At 38.2% G+C, this 22,692-nt stretch overlaps 1 protein-coding gene across 6 annotated transcripts in view; it reads right to left on the reverse strand.

Annotated features, from left to right (window-relative positions):
* RNF145 (ring finger protein 145) overlaps positions 1 to 22,692 on the reverse strand; it is a 49,218-nt gene that overhangs the window by 21,782 nt on the left and 4,744 nt on the right. For 4 of the 6 annotated variants that reach the window (XM_059699071.1, XM_059699070.1, XM_059699072.1 and 1 more), the window contains 3 exons: positions 20,414 to 20,616; positions 14,103 to 14,211; positions 7,191 to 7,282 (listed from right to left, as the gene is read on the reverse strand). In XM_059699071.1, coding sequence (XP_059555054.1) covers positions 7,191 to 7,282; positions 14,103 to 14,211; positions 20,414 to 20,597 — 385 coding nt within the window. In that variant the 5' untranslated portion in view covers positions 20,598 to 20,616. Of the gene's footprint in view, positions 1 to 7,190; positions 7,283 to 12,587; positions 12,721 to 14,102; positions 14,212 to 20,413; positions 20,617 to 22,692 lie in introns of those variants that run through there. The other 2 variants (XM_059699074.1, XM_059699073.1) reach the window with 2 other exon arrangements.

A 22,692-nucleotide genomic window follows, 5' to 3' on the forward strand; every position in this document is an offset into this window, starting at 1 on the left:
ATTAATATACCTCGCCACACTAATAAAAATATATACCTTTTGTTGCTGTTGCAGTATGGAATATTACACTGAATGTATATTAGCATTTGGCTGTTTTTAAATATTTCATAATTATAAAAAGCTTTGCATATTTATGAGATACTTGGTGCACATTTCCTAATATTTTCTTAGACTCAATTCCTAAAAGTGGGATTACAGAGCTACAAGAAACATTTTTTAAGACTTTTGACATACACTACCCGATTGCCCTGCAAAAACAAAACACCCAGTATACAGAGTGCCCATTTTCCCACTGACTTGCCAAAGTGAAAGTAATTTAAGGAAGAGAAGAGCAAAGAATATTTTCTAAGTTTTCTTTAAATTCTATTTTGTTGATAACCAGTAGCATTGACATTACCAATAAGTATATAAAAATTTGCAATTATTTGTTGAAATTCTTATTCATGCTTTCTGCCCATTCATCTACTTGAATATGTAGTCTTCTATTGTTTGATTAAGATATTAATCTAGTTTGCCATATGAATGTATTTTCAAATGTGTCACCTGTCTGACTATTTTAACACATTTCGTACTGCTCAGGAATTTTCTCGTGTTTTGCGCACCATCTGTTAAGGCCCACTCACGAGTGTTCTCGTTTTTCACGCCCATGGAAAAAGGAGCGAATCTAGATACTTATGTAAATTTTGTTTGGTCCCTCTTCATAGAGGAAAATGTTTTATGCAGTACCATACGTTAAAAAAGTACTAGGAACTTTAATTGTTTAATTGTTTTTGTAAATAAAAATGTTATAATTATTGAAAAACAACACCTAAAGTGCATTATGATGATTTAAATAACATGCAGTTTGCCCAAAAACATGCGGTCCCTGGCGTATGTCTTAGAGATTTCTATGCGGTACGCAATGTGTAAATAACATTTTGCTCCTATTAGTGTATGTTTTTATTGTAAACAGTCAAACCTATCAGTCTTTTCCTTAATGGTTTCCATCTTTGCTGCCATGGTTAATTACATGGTTCCTCCCACTCAAGAGCATACAGAGCCCTGGACAATGTGGCTCAGTAGGTTGGAGCATTATCCCGTACACCAAAAGGTTCAATTCCTGGTCAGGGCACATACCCAGGTTGTGCCCCGCCCCCCCTTCCAAAGCAATAAAAACATATCCTCAGGTGAGAATTTTTTTTAAAAGGTATCTAAAAGTCCCAGAGCACCCCCCCTCCAAAAAAAGTATCATTTAATCAAATTATCTTCCTTCTTGCCAATGAAAAGCAAAACAATGCTCTGGGATTTTTGTTTGTGTTCCATTCATATTACTGTTAGAAGAATATAAAAATGGCAAATTTTTACACAAAACCAAATGTTTATTATGAACCTACTTGCTATAAAACATGTGGTATTTTCTCCCACAAAGTATTAATTTTATCCTTTAAAGAACTGATATTCATATAATGTGAAAAACATTCATAAAGGCATTAAAAAAAAAAAGAGGAAAACCCGTAACAATAAAAACCCCAGAAGAGAGGCCACCAAGTGAGACAGGCCAACACTGTATTAGAGAGAAAACAGAGCTATGAGGCAGCATGGTTTCAGCCAGGCCACTACGCGTCCCCGCCCAGGAGGAAGGCTGAAGTTTGCTCTGGAGAGGCTGAACAGACTCCTAAACAGCCCAGGGCATGTGAGGTGCCCAAAAGAAAAGAGGGGATTAAAATAAAAATCTGCACCTCAAAAGATGATCTCTCTCGATCTCCAAACACTGCTACCATGTTTGCTGCCACCCAGTTCTAGTGACAGAAGGGACGGAAAGACTCCCCTTTAGGGAAAATGACCAGACTTATGCCATGCACATGGATATACACAGATGTTTTACGTAAAGGAAATGTGTAGCGTACATATTTTACAATCATCTCTAAGTAAAAAGACCTACAAATACACTGAAAGCAGCCAGTCCCACTTGAACACCTACTGTGTTCACACCAACTGCTAAGCCCTAAAGCAAGCATGTCAAGCTCTCAGCCGGCGGAGAGTTTAAGTCACCAACTTAATAACTCATTGTAAAACAAATGATCTGCCAAGAACTACAGGTATTTAAGTAAAAACGTATAACTTAATTAGCCTCAGCTGGGACCTAGCATCAGTATTCATAATTAAAAAAAAAAATAACCAGGTGTTTCCAGTCCAGGTTTGAGAAACATTGATGCCTCATGAAAGACAAAGACCAAAACAAACAGAAAAAAGGATTTCAGAGGAAATGGAACAAAAGAAAGCTTCAAAGAGATAACACATCCTATATAATAAAAGGGTAATATGCAAATTGACCCTAACAGCAGAACGATTGGGAACGACTGGTCACTATGACACACACTGACCACCAGGGGGCAGATGCTCAATGCAGGAGCTGTCCCTTGGTGGTCAAGTGTGCCCCCACAGGGGAAGCTCTGCTCAGCCACAAGCCAGGCTGATGTCTGCCATTACAGCGGTGGTGGCGGGAGCCTCTCCTGCCTCCTCAGCAGTACTGAGGATGTCCGACTGCAGCTTAGGTCTACTCCCTGCTGGTAAGTGGACATCCCCCAAGGGCAACCAGGCTGCCAGAGGGATGTCTTGACTGCCAGCTTGGGCCCGATCCCCCAGCAAGTGGGCCTAAGCCAGCAGGTGGACATCCTCCGAGGGGTCCCAGACTGCAAGAGGGCAAAGGCCAGGCTGAGGGACCACCTCCCCGAGTGCACAAATTTTTGTGCAATGGGCCTCTAGTTTAAGAAATAAAAAAAGACTGTCCTGCCTTAGCCCGGTGGTCAGCAAACTGCGGCTCGCCAGCCACATGCAGCTCTTTGGCCCCTTGAGTGTGGCCACAAAGTTTCAATCGCACTGTACGTGTGCGCCTGCACGTGGTATTTTGTGGAAGAGCCACACTCAAGGGGCCACAGTTTGCCAACCACTGCCCTAGCAGGTTTGGCTCAGTGCACAGAGCATTGGCCTGGGAGACTGACGGGTCCCAGGTTCGATTCCGGTCAAGGGTTTGATCCCCAGTACCTCAATGATCCTCTCCTATCACTGATGTTTCCATCTCTCTCTCTCCCCCTTCCTCTCTGAAGTCAATAAAAATATATTTTAAAAAAAAAAAGACTGTCATAGTACAAAGAAGTATTCATTAAAAACAAGCTCCTAGATATCAAAAATATGTAACAAGAAAATGCAATAAAAGTGTTGGAAGGTAAATTGAGAAATTTCAGAAAGACAAAAAGAAAAGAAAAACAGAACGATAAGAAAGTTATGGGCTCAATGTAGGATAAATCTTAGCCAATTAACAGAATTTCCAGAAAAGGATAAAAGAGAAAACAGCAGGAACAACACCTGAGTGGCGAGAAGTACAGGACAGAGCTGATTTTCATCATAAAATTGTAGTATTTCTTCACTTTTAAGGAAATGCTTTAATACTAGGAAAGATTAGGAATTCTCTTTCTGGCAAATCTTACTTTCACTGTGCTTCATAGCTATGAATTTCCTTGTTCAGAATTTCCTTGTTCAGAATGGTAACTTCCTTTAAGCTCTGAACATTCCCACAAGCCTACACGAGCACTCAGTGCTCAGCTCTGGACAACAGGCTTCACTTATCTTCTTTCATAGAAGAATATGACTCATGTGCTATGATTCTAAGAGCAGACTCCTCCCCCTACTTAGATGGAAGAAGGAGTCAATTCTTGGAAATCTCTTCAGTAGCTCCAAAAGAACAGGAAGTTGTTTATTAACACTGATAAGATTGAATAAATCAAAATCTCAACATACTTTTTAGATTTCTGAATTCCACCATTAGAAATATCTCCAAGAAATCTGCAACCCTAATAAATGATAGCACATAGCACATTCAAATTAGTTTTTCATTAAAATCTCATTAATGAAATGGGAGGAAAGTAGAGAGTTACTTTAAAATCAAAGTCAGAAGAAAACATGCTACTTATTAACAGTGTATGGATTTTGTTTTATTTCTAATTAATTGAATCTTATTTGAGTATACTGACTATTATAACCACTGAAAGGAACAATTTAAGAAAATGTTTCAGATTTATACTAAATTGTAGCTATCACAGAATAAGAGAGAATAATTTATAAGCTTTCTAACCTACCAAATATCCTCACACTTGAATGTTACCTTTACTGAATACACCAACTCAGGATATACTCATAAAGCAACATTATCTTTGTCTCTTACTGTCTTTTAAAACCCATTCTGAAGATTAGTGTACTCCTATCCCTAAAGTAAGTCCCATAACTTTTTTATCTTAATTTTTGCAGTCTCAATCTGATAATAACTACAACGGAAACTGATTTAAAATTGAGGCTTTCCCTTTACTCTGGCCCAGGCCTATGAGACTATGGATAGAAAACCTGCCTTGTGAGAAGGTCCACAATGGAGCAGGTATGGCAAGATTCTACCTCTTTCTTTGCCAGCACCATCTCCCTCTCTTCTGATTACCCAGGATTGAAAAAGGTAGGGAAAGAGAGGGAGGGAAGTAGGAAATTCTTACTCAAGTGTACTGACAAACAATATGGTGCTGGTGCTCCCTGGAATTGGGGGAATTTAAAACTGATTTTTCTCCTGGGCAATTACTTGGGTTCTTTTGAGATTGTCCCCATCACTATGGATCTCATCTGCAGTACCCCTGAGGGTTGCTATGTACCTTCCTCTGGCTGTTTTTTTGGTTTTTTCCTCAACTCCTGGGAATCTTGGAAGTTCAATCCCTATTGGGGGTCTTATCATCCTTCTAGAGGGCCCTCTTGGAAGGACTAAGAAAACCCCTCTACCCAGTCCATAGGAAGCTAGCATCCTTTGCCTAAACAGATTAGGAGATGCAGAGAACCCCACAAGTCATTCTAACTCCACAGTCAGAAAACTCAACAGCCAGCCACTCCACTGTTGGCCTTTATATCAGATTAGAATTATAATATGAGGCACATATGTAATTTTTAACTTACATATGTGCCAACTCTATAGGGAATTTAAGCCTCATTTTAGAAAGTTAAAAATAACAGGCAAAATTAACAATATATTTTATTTAACACTAGTGGCCCAGTGCACGAAATTTGTGCATGGGGGGAGGGTGTCCCTCAGCCCGGCCTGCACCCTCTCCAATCTGGAACCCCTTGGGGGGGAAGGGGAATCGGGCATAAACCAGCAGCCGGACATCCCCTTCGCAATTTGGGACCGCTGGCTCCTAACCGCTCGCCTGCCTGCCTGATTGCCCCTAACCACTCTGCCAACCAGCCTGCTCTCCCCTAACTGCCCCCCCACCGGCCTTCTCACCCTCAACTGCCCACCCTTGTTGGCCTGATTGCCCCCAACTGCCCCCCCGGCCAGCTTGCTCACCCCAAACTGCACCCCCCCTGCTGGCCTGCTCACCCCCAACTGCCCCCACTGCCAGCCTGCTTGCCGCCTACTGCCCCCCCGCCGGCCTGCTCACCCTCTACTGCCCCCCTTGTCGGCCTGCTTGCCCCCAACTGGCGCCCCCCTGCTGGCCTGCTCACCCCCTATTGCCCCCCCCGCCAGCCTGCTTGGCCCAAACTGACACCCCCCTGCTGGCCTGCTCACCTCCAACTGCCCCCCCTTGCTGGCCTGATTGCCCCCAACTGTCCCCCCGCAGGCCTGCTCACCCCCAACTGCCCCCCTGCCGGCCTGCTCCCCCCCAATTGGTCCCCCCCGCCGGCCTACTCACCCCCAACTGGCCACCCCTGCTGACCTGCTCACCCCCAACTTCCCCCACCGCTGGCCTGCTCACCCCCAACTTCCCCCACCGCTGGCCTGATCACCTCCAACTGCCCTCCCCTCCTGGCCTGATCACTCCTAGCCCCGCTCTCCGGCCAGGCTTGGCTTCTAGCTGGCTCTCTGGCTGGCTCCATGTCTCCAGCCAGCGCTGCCATCTTTGTCACATCAATTTGCATATTCCCTCCTTATTGGCTGTGGGCGCCACCATATTTATCACGGTGTGATGGTTAATTTGCATATTACTCTTTTATTAGATAGGATAACATATCCCAAATATCATACAGATATTCAAATCTACATTAAAAAATTAAGGACACATTTTACATCCTTTCTGTACAAGGTCTTCGAAACTGGATGTGTGTTTTATACTTGTATATCTGAATGTGCACTAGCCACATTTCAAGTGCTCAGTGGCCACATGCAGCTAGTTTTGGATGACGCAGCTTTAGATTTTGCAGACTTGGGTCAGACACTAGTCCATAGTATCACACCCCCCTTTCCCCCAAGCCACTGAAGACATGTGGCACTCTAAATCAGGGATGGGGAACCTTTTTACTGCCAAGGGCCATTTGAATATTTATAACATCACTCTGGGGCCATACAAAATTATCAACTTAAAAATTAGCCTGCTTGCCCTAGCCGGTTTGGCTCAGGGGATAGAGCATTGACCTGCGGACTGAAGGGTCCTGGGTTCAATTCTAGTCAAGGGCACATGCCAGAGTTGCAGGCTTGATCCCCTGTAGGGGGTGTGCAGGAGACAGCCAATCAATGATTCTCTCTCATCCTTGATGTTTCTCTCTCTCTCTCCCTCTACCTTCCTCTCACAATTCAATACAAATATATTAATAATAATAGTTAAAAAAAGAAACCCTCCTTCAATCTCCAACAGTGGACCTTTTAACACTTGCATGGGTGAGGTTAAGAGCCACAAACAGGTTTTCTCTCACTTCTTTTTATGCAACTCTGGTTCCTCACTTTACACTGTATCTATATTGTTTTGGGGCCTTAGCCAACACTTCTATTTTTACATTTTGTTACCTGAATTATTTCAATCATGTCTCAAGTTCTTAAAGTTTCTGGTAATTTATTTTTGGCTATAAGGTGATGGCTTTCAACAGTAATAAATAACTTTTAACACATTATACATTTCATTTTAATCTTACAAAGTCATAATTAGCTTTATTAATCTTCCCAAATATTCAAAATACCACTAAAAAGCACAAACAACTATAGGCAATGTATGATTATAAACACATAAAATAAAAAGCACTGATGCAAGGGGAGAAGAGACTAAGAAAAGAGAACATTTACCAATGGCTGTAGTTTGAAAGAGTCCCTGAGTTTTGTTTGTTTCTGGTAGTAATTTTTTTGTAGTAATTATAAGATAGCAAAACTGGTTGGTTCCTACCTACACTTTTAATTCTTTTATAGCACTTACCTATTAAGGCTGTGGTAAATCGATTCATGGAGAGAGGTTCTAAATACATCGGTCCTTCATAGGCAGACTCCAGTTCACTTCGAACATAGTCCCTATAAAAGTAAAATGGTAAGAATGGATTAGATACATCCCAAGTACAGATGGTAGACAGAAGCAGCTAAAGCACAGAATTCTTATAAAAAGCATATTCTCCTCTTAATAACTCCTCTTCCCACTTCTAAGGAAAAAATTAGGTATAATGACTTATATAGGAATGGCCTTCATCTCCTTCTTCCAAGCATAGAAACAGAATTTACAGAAACGGGAGTTTACTATGCAGAGACGACAAGCGAAACTCCATTGTGTTTTCTTTTCTTCCCATTACTTTATTAAATAATTTACACCCAGTAAAAAGCCAGTTGAGGCATCATTTCTTTACCCTACTACTTAATAATATCCAGCAATATTACATTAACTATTTCCTCTTTTGGCTCTCTTCCTCCATCCACCCTGTCTTATTTTCCCCAAAGTTTTGTCCCCAGTTATACTTAATTAATCACAGGTAAATCCTCAAACTAGTTAGGAAACTGTCTCATAAGAGGATAACCCTTTAAAAATGCCACTTTCAACTCTTGAGGGAATTTAAGTAGTCTATACATTTATTTTGAAACAAATCTTAAACCAAATCTAATATCCCTTTTTAAATTTAATTCATTTAACACGTGATTACTAAGAAACAACACGATTTAAGTAGTAGCCAAGAAGCCTTTATACTCTGAGAAAACAACTCTTAGGGCATAGGTGGGAAGCACAGAAGGGAATAATTTAATTTATTAATCAGTAAGTTAAATGGTAACACTAGAAAGTGGTTACGTTTTATGACATCAAAGTGGGGAAATTTGTTTAAATATCCTTCCTCTTTTCTTCAATTGATGAATGCTTTATTCACTATGTTTCAAAAAAATCTGAATGTGGCAGGTACTTCTGAACAAACTCATATGGCTGTATTTACTTTTTCCATGAAATTACTTCCTATTAGGCAATCATGTTGAATTCCTTTAGCATAACACAGCTAAACAAGAAATGATCCTTACATAATCAGCTAGGAGAGTATTGCCCAAAATCAAATTTAAAAACTCAAATGACTTTGTTAAGAATAGGAGCAGTTTGGGGAACAATCCTAAGCTTCAATTCTCCTCTATCACTCTATGAAAACCACAGAACTGCCACCCACAGCAAAGAATGGCCCAGCTCAAAATGTTAATGGCCCCCAAATAGAGAAACCCTCATCTACAGCTTAGAATTATATAAGCTTTCATAAGATGGAGAGCTAGCTGGTTACCTGTATTTTACACAGGTAACTCTTGGGAAATTTTTACATTTGAAACCATACTTATATACCCAAGACAGACCAGTATGAAAAAAGTATACTTTCATCTTTTAAAAGCACAGCCTCTTAATTCAGGCCATACATGAAAACTGGTATTTTTTTTTCCAAAATCTAGCAATTAAGCAAGAAATTTTAAGAAAACTAGAATTTAAAAATTTTAGGAAAAAACAAAGAACTGTGGATCTGAACCATGAGCACACTGAATGGTGATGTCAACTGAAGTTTTCTTTTTCCCTTTTATTTCTGGATAGTCTCAATATTACAGTAGGATTGTTACTTGAAAATACATTCCATACATCACTCAAAATTAAGAGTATAGTTTAGTGATTCTAAGAATTTTATCAAATTCTAATGAGTTAAATTAGAATATTAATATTAAATGTTCATACTATACCACCTGAGCCCCTGGATCTTCTAGTTTAAATTTTCAGAACTATAAGCCATATCCATTCCACAGACATATTCTAAACAGATTTTTTTTTTTAAACAGATTTTTTTATTCACTTAAGGATAATCAGCTTCATTATGTGAATACATGTATTTAGGGAAAACAGAGATCCAGTTTTTCAAGAGTTTATGAAATTTTCAATTTAAGAAATTAATATTTGCAAATGTCTTTATGTATAACCAGTTTTTGAAGTACCAAATTAATTATTTAAATTATCCAAGTAGTGTGACTCTTCTTCTCAGGACTATATTATACTCTACCTTGATATAAGTAGACTGGATTAATGGTGGAAACATTTGTAAATCATATAATGAATAAGGAACTTGTACCTAGGACATGGGAAAATATCCTAAAACTCAATTTTTAAAAAGATAATCCCATTCAATAATGGACAAAAGGATATCAATAAACATTTTTCCAAAGAAGATTCACATAAAAAGATGCTAAACCTCATTGGACATCAAGAAAATGCAAATCAAAACCCCAATGAAATATCACTTCATATTAACTACGATGTCTATACTAAAAAAAACAGCCACCAACAAGTGTTGGCAATGATATGGAGAAATTGGAATCCTCATACTAACTATGATGTCTATACTAAAAAAGACAGACATATCAACAAGTGTTGGCAAAGATATGAGAAATTGAAACCCTCATACACTGCTGGTGGAAACATAAAATAGTGCAGCCACTTCAGAAATAGTCTGACAGTGCCTCAAAAAGTTAAATTATCATATGATCTACAAATTCCACTCGAAGGAAAAAAAGTATGTCCACACAAACACCACAAATGTTTACAGCATTAGTCATAATAGCCAAATATCCATCAATGAATGAGTGGACAAACAAATTGTGGTCTATTCATAAAATAGAATATGATTTGGACAGAAAAATAAAGTGATACATGCTACACTATGGATGAACCTTGAAAATATGCTAAGTGCAAAAACCCAGGCACAAAGAACCACATACTGTACAATTCAATGCATATGAAACATCTAGAATTGGCCAATCCAAAGAGATAGAAAACAGACTTCACACAGTTGCCCTAGTGCTGACAGGACAAGGGGGTTATGGGGAAGAGAATGGGAAGTGACTGCTGGGTACAGGGTTTCTTTCTGTAGTGATGAAAATGTCCTAAAATCAATTGTGGTAATGGTTTGCAATTCTGTGAATGTTCTAAAATCCATGAAACCGTCTACTTTAAATAGGTATGTGAATTACATTTCAATAAAGCTGTTATTTTTTTAAAGACACTTGGTTTTAAAACTGCCACATGAAATCTGAACCAGTTTTTTAAACAAACTAAAAACTTCAGCCTTAATGATTTATACATATGATACATTATGAATAAGAATAACACATCTTTGCAAATCTTTTGTGAGATAGCATCATGTAGGGTAAATTATACTGAGGATAAATACTAAAATATGTCATATCTTGAAATATGTTAATATCCAAACTAACTTTGTAAGATGGATGAGTCTTACTTTAGTTTCAAAGAAGCAACTTGCCAAGGTAACATGGTTTTCATTCAGTAGTAAGACTATTTCATACCCAGTCTGATTCTAAAACTAATTTCTTTCTACCAACCATCCTGTCTCCCTAAGAGAACTAAGAATCCGAAAACCTAAAGTCAAGTTAAAGTCTGAATCGTCCCTTCAGGTTTTTTTTTATGTGTAAATCTCAACAAATTATAATAAGGATCAAAATGAAATCAAGAACAGGAAATATTTTTGTATACTGTAAAATTCTATTACAATTCTTTTATTGTTTAAAGTAAGTTTAAATTTTCTAATAATGAAACCAAACTTTAAAGCTCAGAAAAAAGCATTACTTCAGAAACTAAAACTAAAAAGTTGAAATTGCCACAAAAATAATTAGAAAAAGGCTTTTCTTACAGCTGACCCTTTTATTTTTACATAACAGAATTGTGACCTCTCTAAAAAGGCCAGGATGGCAATGCCGTAGATAAAAATAGAGCTACATGATTTCAGCATCACTATACCACAAACCACATGAAAACTGAAAAACCATGAGAGAAAGGGCAGGTTCATTGTTTGTTTGTTTTTACCCAGAATTATAACTAGCAAAGCAGTAATTTTTTAAATATATATTTTTATTGATTCAGAGAGGAAGGGAGAAATAGAAACATCAATGATGAGAATCATTGATTAGCTGCCTCTTGCACACCCGACATATGCCCTGACTGGGATCAAACCGTGACCTCCTGGTTCATAGGTCAACGCTCAATCACTGAGCCATGCCAGCCAGGCCAAAGCAATAATTTTAATAGCTCTACCTTCAACTTTGAGATTCCTCTGATTAATCATCAAAATCCTATTAACTTTCTTGTTCAATCCCTCCACCCCCACCAATATTCCCCCTACCAGTGCTGTCTGCCTGTTTTTCTATCTATGAGTCTATCTCTATTTTGTTTCATAGCTCAGTTTGTTCGTTAAATTCCATGAGTGAAATCATATGGTACTCTATAAATGGTCCTGGAATAAATAAAATAGGAAAGAAAAAGTCCTATTAAGTTTTAAAAGCTATCATGCCCTGGCTGGTGTGCTCAGTGGTTAGAGCATCGTCCTGTGCACCAAAGGGCCATGGCTCGATTCCCAGGTTAGGTCCCTGGTCGGGTTGGGGCACGTGGGTGACACAACCCATTGGTGTTTCTTTCTATCTCCCTCTCCCTTCTTCCTTTCTCTCTCTAGAATCAATGAAAAACATATCCTTGGGTGAAGATTTTTTTTAAAAGATAAAAAGCTATCATTAGGTATAGTATGAAATATTCTGCCATTTCAAAATTATTTCTTAAGAACTAACAACATAGAAAAATGCTCATAAAACAATGCTGTCTAATAAAAATACTTAAGAATGTCAGGTAAAATTCACTAAGCACTTATTATATGTCAGAAACTGGGCTAAGAGTTTTACGTGCTTTATCTTACATAAACTTTATAATAGTTCTTAAGATATTATCACCATTTTACAAGTGTGGAAAACTGAGACCTATCTTTCTGTTAAGTGACACTACAGTTACGGATTAGTAAATAAGGACCGTGAAATCTGAACCTATGAAATCACCTATCCATTTATCCAAAAGATGTGGTGCTCTTAAGTGCCCGGACACTCATTTATACCCTAAAAGGGTGATGTACTGCATTATACTCTACAAACACAATTACTGTTTACTCTCTGAGTGTGAGCTGAGATTCCGGTGTCTGGGTAAGGCCATAGGAAGAAACTGTGTCCAGGTTTGGGGGCAGGTATTGGAATGGGAAGGCCAGCATGTTGTGTGTGTCAGCACTGGCCCTTGGACCTATGGAGAAAACAACACTACAAGAGAAGGCCCAAGTTATTCCCACGACGGAGCCTAAGACAGGGACATACTTGTGTGACACCAAATTAGAAAAGTCATTGTCTCTACTTGCGAGTAACACACAGCTTGACTTGAAACACTGTGAGGATGACAAGAAATGCAGCACTACTCTGGCAGCTCCAGATTTTGCAACTTTGACATGTGAGGACATACCCTGGGCAAGACAAGAGTAACTCCCCACCCTCCAGGTACCTTTTGAAGCAGAGGAAATCAATCAGACAGAAACAGAGGAGAGGAATGTGAGAAGACTGGTTTCTGAGAAACACTCTGGAGCCTCTGAGAATTAACTAGATGAAATATTAAGGAGGATGAAGCAGGACCTTTCCTGCTTCAACAAGAAAGGCCAAGAGTCAGTGACTTTTAATTATTTTCACTTTTTCGTATCCAATGCAGTGGTGAAAACTGAAAGGTATTAAAAAAATGGAAGGACATACCAGAATTTTAACAGGTCTATCTCTGGGTGGCATAATTTCAGGTGATTATTACTGTCTTTAAATGTTCTGTTTCTCAAAACTTACCCAAAGGGAGCAGTACTATGATATTTTATAATCGGGGGGATTATAAAATAACATAGTACCATTAAGTCAACCATTCGATTCTAGTCATATAAAAATGCTATTTCCAACATTAAATTTCAAGCCTACATCAAAATGTTTCAGACCTCTAGACAATTATATCTTGTTATATATGCAAAGTAGCTGTCACTCTTCTTAGACTAGGAAGTATATTTTATACATTTCAATCAAAACAGAAAAAATAATACTCCAAAATATATTCTACCCTATTACATTTACTGTGTGGATTTTGGTTCATCTGTATTTCACCATTCTGTTCCAAAGTAGGACACTCATATTTATTGGTCTTAAGTTTTAGGGCTAGTAGACCTAGGCAAACAGACACTCTTGCTAAAGAGGTAGAGTTCTGAGCTATACAATTAACCCCATCAAATAATTTATATCAATCATCCACTATGTACATGGTTGCATCTTATACTGATTCTCATGCAACATAAACTGACTTCCTAAAATAATAAAAGTAATGAAGTCTGTAACTGTTAAAGTGGTCCTATAGACTGTCTTTGGAAATTCTTTCCTCAGATAATACAGAAAAGCTCATGGGTATCACTGTAAACATAAGCTTAAGGCCCATTTTATATAAGACTAGAGGCCCGTTGCACGATATTCGTGACGCGGGGGTGGGGGGGTATTATCCCTCAGCCCAGCCTCTGTGGAGCGGGCCTAAGCTGGCAGTTGGACATCCACCGAGGGGTCCTTAGCGCTGCTGCGGAGGCAGGAGAGGCTCCCACCACTGCTGCTGCGCTAGCCAGCGGTGAGCCCAGCTTTTCTGGCTGAGCAGCGCTCCCCCATGGGAGCGCACTGACCACCAGGGGGCAGCTCCTGCATTGAGCTTCTGCCCCCCGGTGGTCAGTGTGCGTCATGGTGACCAGTCATTCTGCCATTTGGTCAATTTGCATATTAGCCTTTTATTATATAGGATTGTTTTTAAAAGCAAAAATAAAATTTGAGACATAACCCCAGCTATTAATCCTGTATGCTAATATTTATTTAGAAAACAAATATTAAAAAAAAATGGTTTTGGATACCTACCAAAGCCTCAGCTTCTTAACTATGTTCATGAAAATAATTTTTTGGTAAAGAAAAACTTGAAATTCAGTCATTCATTTCAAAAATGGGGTCACATTCTTACCTGGAGATTTGATGTCCAGCATAGAGGAGAAGGGCAGTCAAAAAATATAGGTAAAGCTGAACCAGGTATTGCCTGGGCAAGGTTAGTAGCACAACACTTAAGATATAACCTGTAGTAAAAATTAGGAGAAATATAAATAAAATACAGTTCTAATTTAGTCTCCCAATTAATTACACCAATAAAGACAGATTGAACTTCTTTCCAATTAGGTTTCAACAACTTAAGGTTTTTTTTACTTCACTACCAAAGTAAGTTCTGCACAGTAAAATCACTACAGATTTTTTTGTTGAAGATGTAAAGCATTTTCCACTTCTTTTGTAGATGTTTGTACTTTATAACTGGACACATCACACAAAGGCAAAGCAGGCTCCTCTCATCATCTACCCTTCCTGAAGTCCACTCACTGATTCTACAGGAAGAACTGGGCACCTTCCTGTCCCTCGAAGGCTTCCCCTTCCATTCCACTTAAGATCTTATTTTTCCAACTCCTAAAGACCTCTACCTTCTTCATCTCCAATCAGTCCCCTGATATCAGTCCTTACCTCTCTTTTCAAACAATGTGCAGGGCTCTTTCCCAAGTCCTGAGGAAAATTTCTCTTCACACTAATTTCTCCTTTTTCCATTGCCTATTTTTCTCATTCCACTGACAAATGTTATAAACTATGTGTATCAGTGTCTCTATTTTCTCTTTTTTTTAATGTTTTTTTTTAATTAATTTTAGAGAAAGCAGAAGGGAGATAGATAGAAACATTGATGAGAGAGAAACATGGTCAGCTGCCTCCTACATGCCCCCTACTGGGGATCGAGCCCACAAACTGGGCATATGCCCTGACCTGGATTCCAACTGGGGACCTGTAGGTTCATGGGTTGATGCTAAACCACTGAGCCACACCAGCCGAGCAACTGTCTCTATTTTCTAACCATCTATTATTTCCTCTTTATATTCAACAATCTACACATCCTCTACCAAACCCCGCTTCCACTCTAAAGAAGAAAACCTGTGTATCTTTGTCCCAGCATTTAAGGTAACTACTCTCAAAATTGTTATTGACTCTGTGACATGAATTTCCTTTTACCCTCCCTCTAAATCCTCCCCTCCACTTTCTTTTCACCCTCTCAAATGAACATAGAAAATTTAGTCTCTGAACAACTGCTTTTCTCTGTATAAAACATGTAGCTCCAATAATCAATTTTGTTGCTTCAAATATACTATTCTAGATGTATGGTATCAATAGTTACTCAGAACCTATTATATAAGCAAGAAAACCTTAATCCTTTCTTTTCTAAGTAAAAAACTTAATCATTTCTTTTTTAAATGTATTTTTTATTGTTGATAGTATTACAGATATCTTCCATTTTCTCCCTCTTTACCCCCCTCCTCCAAAGCTTAATCATTTCTTATTCTAAGTAGACATCTCATAGCACATGATGGCTGGTCATATTCCAGTAAGATGTTCTCATATACAACAAGTACAAACTGAGCTCCTGCCTCCTTCCTCAACAAGCTAGCTCACCCTCTTTCCCTCTCCTAAATCCCATTCACGCTGACTCAAATCTGAGTCATCTTTTCTCCTGTTACCAAGTCCTGCTGAGTCTTTCTCAATAAGTCTGTCACATGTTATCCTTCCTTTCCAGTCCCTATGCATCCATCCTAATTCACTCTGTAATATCTAAGTATACGAATTACTATTCTTCTTTCGGTCTCCTTTCATCTTCATATATCCTATATTTCATTATCAGGGTAATATTCTCAAAACCATCACTTTCATCTAAGCAACTCTCTTGTTCTAAAACTTTAAAGTTCTAAACTTCTCAGTCTGATATTCTAGGTCTTGCAAAACCTGGTTAATTTACTCTCCTGTCACTATTTTCCACTTATTAATGAGTCTTTATTAGGGCACAAATATCCCTTCTTAGCACCTAATGCTTCTCTCAGGCTGACTCAACCACCGTGCTTAAAGCAAGGAAAACAGGTGAGGTGTGCTAAGGGACTAAAGAGGCAGAATTCAGATTTCACATGCACCCTAGAATAATCCAGCAGAAGCCAGAGACAAGTATTTCCATTCGCTTTTCATTTCTGAAAATAATTGCCCGAATTTATCTTGTTAATCATTATCTCAAAGGACTTTAGAGTTATTTTAAAGAATATTTATTATATTTAACAAGCATTTTTAGTGTTTGTGGCTGAAGAACTTTTCTTATCAGTCTATGGCATAAAACTTCTCCTTAAATTCTTTTAATGAACTATCCTTTTCCTTTCCATACATTATCTTTCTCTTCCCCTGCGCATCTCATAAAATCAGCTGCCAAATCCTCTAGATTGAACATATTCATTTAATTCATTCTTTCAATTATCCAGTCACTCCACCAACATTATTACATGTAAAGTATGACCCATATGTATTCCTAGACATGGAGAATAAAATAATAAGTCTAGTGAAATATAAACGTGGACAAATGTATGATACAATATTGTTGCTGTGATAAGCAAACATTAGAAGGGCTATGGTTGATTAACTGATTAAGTTTGATCTGGACCTCAAAGGGTGAATAAATCTTTCTACCAGGCGAAAGAAAGGAAAAATATTCTAGGAAAAGAGAATAGCCGGAATGAAAACGATAAAATCACAAAGAGTGTTTTCAGGAAACAGTCAATTCTGTAAGCTAGATTAAAGTTCGGTGTTAATAGAAAGAACATTGGGAGAGTATTGGGGGATAGTGCTGACAGAGCTGGTGGCAAAAGCCTCAATATAAAGCCTTGTATATGACAATAAGGAGTTTACACGGAACTAATGGTTCTCAAACCCTTTAGAGACCCATTAGGTTAGGCAAGAAAACAAACAAAACAAAAAAACAAACCAAAAAAAGAACAAACACCCCCATTTTCAAATTCCAGTGGAAAAATAGCTCTGTGATAATAACATACTGCACAAGATTTTTGAGAGATTATGAATACTTTTGCAAAAATGAGAGTAGTATGAATAAAACTTTTGAACTAAGACTAGATAATTCTAAAGTTCATATAGAAAACTAACAACAGAAAAACTCAGAGGGAGAAATAAAAAGCAATGAAGGGGCTAACTCTATCAGACAATGAAATACAGTCTAAACCCTCAATAATGAGATAGACAAACTAAAAGGAGAGGCTCAGTCGGTTGGAGCTTCGTCCCATACACCAAAAGGTTTCGGGTCTGATTCCCGGTCAGTGCATACAAGAGACAACTGATGAATGTTCCTCCCTCCCTCCCTCCCTCCCTCCCTCCCTCCCTTCTCTCTTTCTTCTCTCTCTCTCTCACTTTATCCTTTCCTCTCTTTTTCTAAAATCAATAAACATATCCTTGGATGAGGCTTAAAAAGAAAAAAACAAGACAGGAAAAAGTTCAGAAACAGAATAAAATGTATGTGATAATACAGTATATTAGTATGCTATGCAAGTATATATAATTTACTATATAATAATCAGGAAAACTGTTTAATAAATACATGGAGACTACCAGACAGTTATCTGTAACACACTATGCATGCATATAAACTCGGAAAAGCTTTTCTAATTGATTCAAAATTGTAAAGTTACAAAAGAAGAAACAACAAATTCAATCACACTAAAAACAAATTCTACATGTCAAAAAATATCAAGCATAATTAAGAGAACTGAAACTGGGAAAAATAATTTCAAAGGGTAAATATCTCCCACAAATTGTTAAAAAAAAAAAAAAAAAAAAAAAGGCTAACAATATCATAGAAAAGTGGGCAAAGGACATTAACTGACAACTCTCCCAAGAGGAAATAACACGTTTTTCTTAAATGTAAATAAATTAAATCTCACTCATAATAAGAGAAAAATTAAAACTACATTTAAAAACATCCATTTTTCACATACTGAAATAGCTAAATATGAAAGTTTGATAACAATGTTTTGAAAAGGATATAGGACTGCAGGAACTCTCAACCATTGCTCCTGGAGGTACAAAATAGTAAAACCCTATGGAGAGTGCTATCGCTCAATATTACAAACATAATATGGTGAGTGCATACGGGAGATAAAACGTATGCTCTCTTTAATCCAGCAATTTCACTTCTAGTAATTTATCCCAACAATATATTTGTACCCGATGAAATTATGGTTATACCAAATTATTTAGTACAATACTTAATGGAATAGAAGACAGGATCTACCTAAAATATCCACTAATAGAGCAGTTAGTTCAATAGATTATGGTATAGCCATATAAGGACACTGTGCTAGTATGAAACAGTTATTCGACTGGGGCGAGAGTGAGGACTCAACATTATCTCAGAATTGTTTGATTTGGCAGAACAGAATACAAAGCTTTATCTCATGAATATCTAAAAGCAGTAGTTATGGTTCTGATTTGTCATTAAGTTAAAACAAACAAAAGGTTCAGAATAGTGTGCAATAAACTATCAGTACAAAAAAAGGGAAATACATACACTTAAATTTTTATATTTACACTTACATATCAACACATTTTTATACATACATACATATATATATATACACACAAAAAAATATCTCTAGGATTATACACAAAGAAATAAAAATAGCTGCTTGTGCCCTAACCGGTTTGGCTCAGTGGATAGAGCATCGACCTTCGGACTGAAGAATTCAGGTTCGATTCCGGTCAAGGGCATGTACCTTGGTTGCGGGCACATCCCCAGTAGGGGGTGTGCAGGAGGCAGCTGATCAATGTTTCTCTCTCATCGATGTTTCTAACTCTCTATCCCTCTCCCTTCCTCTCTGTAAAAAATCAGTAAAATATATGTTTTTTAAAAAAATAGCTGCTTGTTCGGGCTCAGAGTGAGAACTTAATGAATGAGGAACAGATATAGGGGGCGATACTTTTCATTGTATACTTTTTATGCTTGTTGATTTTTGAACATAAATACATTACAGTGTGTTTAAGGAGAAAATTTCTATAATCAAGAACATTACATAAGCACCACATAATACTCTGACACAGAGGTTTCTACAACCAAAAACTATTCAAGCTGAAATGATCTACTATGTAATCACTGAGCTTACTCTACCATAGCATATACTAAGTGTATTTAAGAAGGCTGAGTTACATTCACAAAGTTATGTCAGTGGTCATGAATGGCAACTGTACTAGAACACATTCAATTTCTAAAATTAATGTTTCTGGTTACTAGGTGGCTATTTTTATAATAAATGTTTAAATCTATTAAGAAATAATATACATGATAAGCACATTTTTTTAAACCACCCTGTGAATTATTTGCTGATTAAGCTAAACATTTAAGCCAAGTACTCAATTGTTCTACTAAAACAGACTGGCATTATTTTCTATAAATTGGCTAACATACAAAGCCTTTAATAAAGGGCTGAGAATTATATTTTACAGCAAAAAAGAATCTTCTCATGTCACAGACTTTCCCAATGTAGTGCTACCTAAGAGAGACAGTTTATTGTATTCAGATGTTCTGATTCCAGTACACACTGTCTTTTCTGCTAGATCTTATTTCTTCCCACAATGACTTACTTGGTAATAATCTCTTAGAGCTGGAAGGGGTTCTCAGGGCTAGGCTTTGGAACCCAAGAAGTCTTTCAATAGATAAAAATAAATCTCACAGAGAAAGGACAATCCTTCACAATTTTATAAAAGATAAACTTGTTGATGGGCAATTCTAATAAAAAATATTAATAAAACTACTATAGTACATCATTCAAACCATGTATTGAGTTATGCAATACCAATGTTAAATAAAATATATTGTTGCTATTATTTCATGTAAACCAAAAATTAACCAAAAAATTGAGACTCATGACCTTTAATGTAGATGAATTTTATGTTTCCTGAAAGTATTTCTTGACTTTAATTTCTTTAACCCCCTCAACATAACTTTCATAACTAACTCTAAATCATATCAATTATATTTCAAGGAGTATTTTAAAAGAAAATATTATTATATCATTTCCCACCTTTCATTTAACTGAAATGAAGGCTTTAATTTTCAACTGATATTAATCTTTTGGAACAAGAAAGAATAATGCATTTTAAGAAGCTTACTTTCTGAATTACTACCAAAACCACAAATAATCACAAATTAAAACAAGCTAAATGTCTAGAAAAGTATTCTTCATTATTTATATTTTATCATATTAAAATCTAAAATGTTTTCTTCTGCCTTCTACTTTCATCCAGTAAAATAAATGCAACTGTTTTACTCTACCCCTAATAATGCATATGCAATAGTCAGACTATAAACAAGATTCATAAACATTTATCATGGCTCACTAAAAGATGACAAAAGGTGATGCAGATACTTACCTACATAATGCATATTAAGAGCCAAATACTTATATTGGAAAAGAGGGTTGTTATTGAGGCTACTTCTTTGGATCTGCTGGAAGAAGGAGCTGACATCCCATCTGTACAGGACATCCAACAGCATGATGCTTGGCACCCTCAGGGCCACATTCAACACTGCCTCCATTTTCTCCTTGGCAGCCATGTTTTTTCGTGGAGCAGACCTAAAATTCAAGAGACACATTATATAAAAACAAGTCCCCTCAAATAGCTTTTAGATATCTTCTTGTGACTCTAACGGATTTTCACTATATTGGAATGTATGAAACTTCCTAGCCACATTAAGATTCTGATGAAATGTTCATCAGGCCTCCAAATTTATTTTTAAAAAGCCCCTAATTCCAAATCTAGGCACTTAGCAACAAAATACCCTAAAAGAATATTGCAGCTTTTGTCCAATTAATTTGCAATGAAAAATTCACTCCTATGTAATTACTTGAGATGTATATAGCTCTTAAATGAGGGAAAACATTAAATATTAATAAATGTTAAAAACCTAAGCAATTAAATAAAAATTTGATAATTATGTAGTTTGCAGCATCTCATAGTCTATCCTTTTCCTTATCACTTACAATCAAAACAGAAGGACTGAATTTACATGCTATAGATAAAATCCAGAGAACTGGTGATATGTACTTGTAAAGGAACCATTTTTCGCAATACTTATCCCTGAATTATTAGAGTTAAACTCTTAATCTGAAATTTCCATCATTTGCCTTCAAGGTAGGAAAATAATTTAGATTCTTCCTATGATACAGACATGCTGGCACATGAAAAAAGTCAGGCACCGTGTGAGTCTGCAGTCCCTGACTTGACTGAATTGTGATGAGTAGTAGAGTGAAGGAGGAAAAAAGAAGGAAATTAAGGATCTCCTGGACAAATCTATTTAAAAGGACAATTCAGTGGAATACTGCTTTATATAACTGAGCTGCAAATTAAATCCAAGGAATTATAAGAAAGAGAATAGAACAAACAAAGGTGGGTAAAGGACAATTTTAAGATAATTCTGAATTGTTGGCTCTGACAATATCCTTTTAAGAATTTTGCTGAGAAAGCTAAACACATGTCTAGCTTTGGCAGTGATTTCAGGCAAAGGAAAACATTTATTTCTGAAGAAAATTATAGTGACAGATTGCTATGCTATAGTTAAATATTTGTCAGTATTTCCATTTTACCCTTTAATTTTCATTGCTTCCAAGCTCAGATAGTTGTTTTTGTGTTGTTTTGTTTTAAAAGGGGGGGCAGCTCAACTTGGCACACTGTTACTATAAGTTTTTCAAGCATGGAAAAACTGATAATTTTATTGGTTGTTGGCTAGTCACATATCATTCCTATTGCCCACATCCTATCTAATAAAAGAGAAAAATGGTAATTGGCGTACGACGATACCCTTTTCATTGGCTAATCAGGGCTATATGCAAATTAACTGCCAACTATGATTGGCAGTTAACTGCCAACAAGATGGCGGTTAATTTGCATATGTAGACACAATGCAGGGAGGCGAAAGGGAAAGCAGGAAGAAGCCCCCTGCCACTGACAGTGATCGGAAACCCAGGGGGGAGCTAAGAGCTGGGGGGCAGGGCAAAGGCGGCCCTGGGGCCGCCTTTGCCCTGCCCCCCAGCCATGATCGGAGAATCAGGCGCCTTTGCCGCCCTGGCCAGTGATAGCAGGAAGTAGGGGTGGAGCCAGCGATGGGAGCTGGGCACGGTCGAAGCTGGCAGTCCCGAGAGCTAGGGGTCCCTTGCCTGGGCCTAAAGCGTAGCCCACGATCGCAGGGCCGCTGCAGCTGCGGGTCCCCGCTGCCCGGGCCGGACGCCTAGGCCAGAGGCCTCAGGCCTGGTCAAGGGGCCGATCCGGTGATTGGTGATCGGAGGGTGATGAGGGTCAACTCCTCTGGCCGAGGCATCAGGCCTGGGTGGGGGGCGGAGCCGGGGACTGGGGGGATATGATGGTCCCCTTCCCCAGGCCTGAAGCCTGGGTCAGAGGAGTCAGGCTTGGGCGGGGGGTGGAGCAAGCGATCAGAGGGAGATGGGGGTCCCCTGCCCAGGCATGATTCCTGGGCCAGAGGCCTCAGGCCTGGGCGGGGGCCAGAGCCAGTGATCAGGGGGAGATGGGGCTCCCCTGTCCAAGCAAGGGGCCGATCAGGCGATCGGAGGGTGATGGGGGGTCAACGCCTGAGGGCTCCCAGTATGTGAGAGGGGGCAGGCTGGGCTGAGGGACACCCCCCCACACACACACCC

Source organism: Myotis daubentonii, chromosome 5 (genome assembly GCF_963259705.1).
Source record: "Myotis daubentonii chromosome 5, mMyoDau2.1, whole genome shotgun sequence".
NCBI classification, from domain to species: domain Eukaryota; kingdom Metazoa; phylum Chordata; class Mammalia; order Chiroptera; family Vespertilionidae; genus Myotis; species Myotis daubentonii.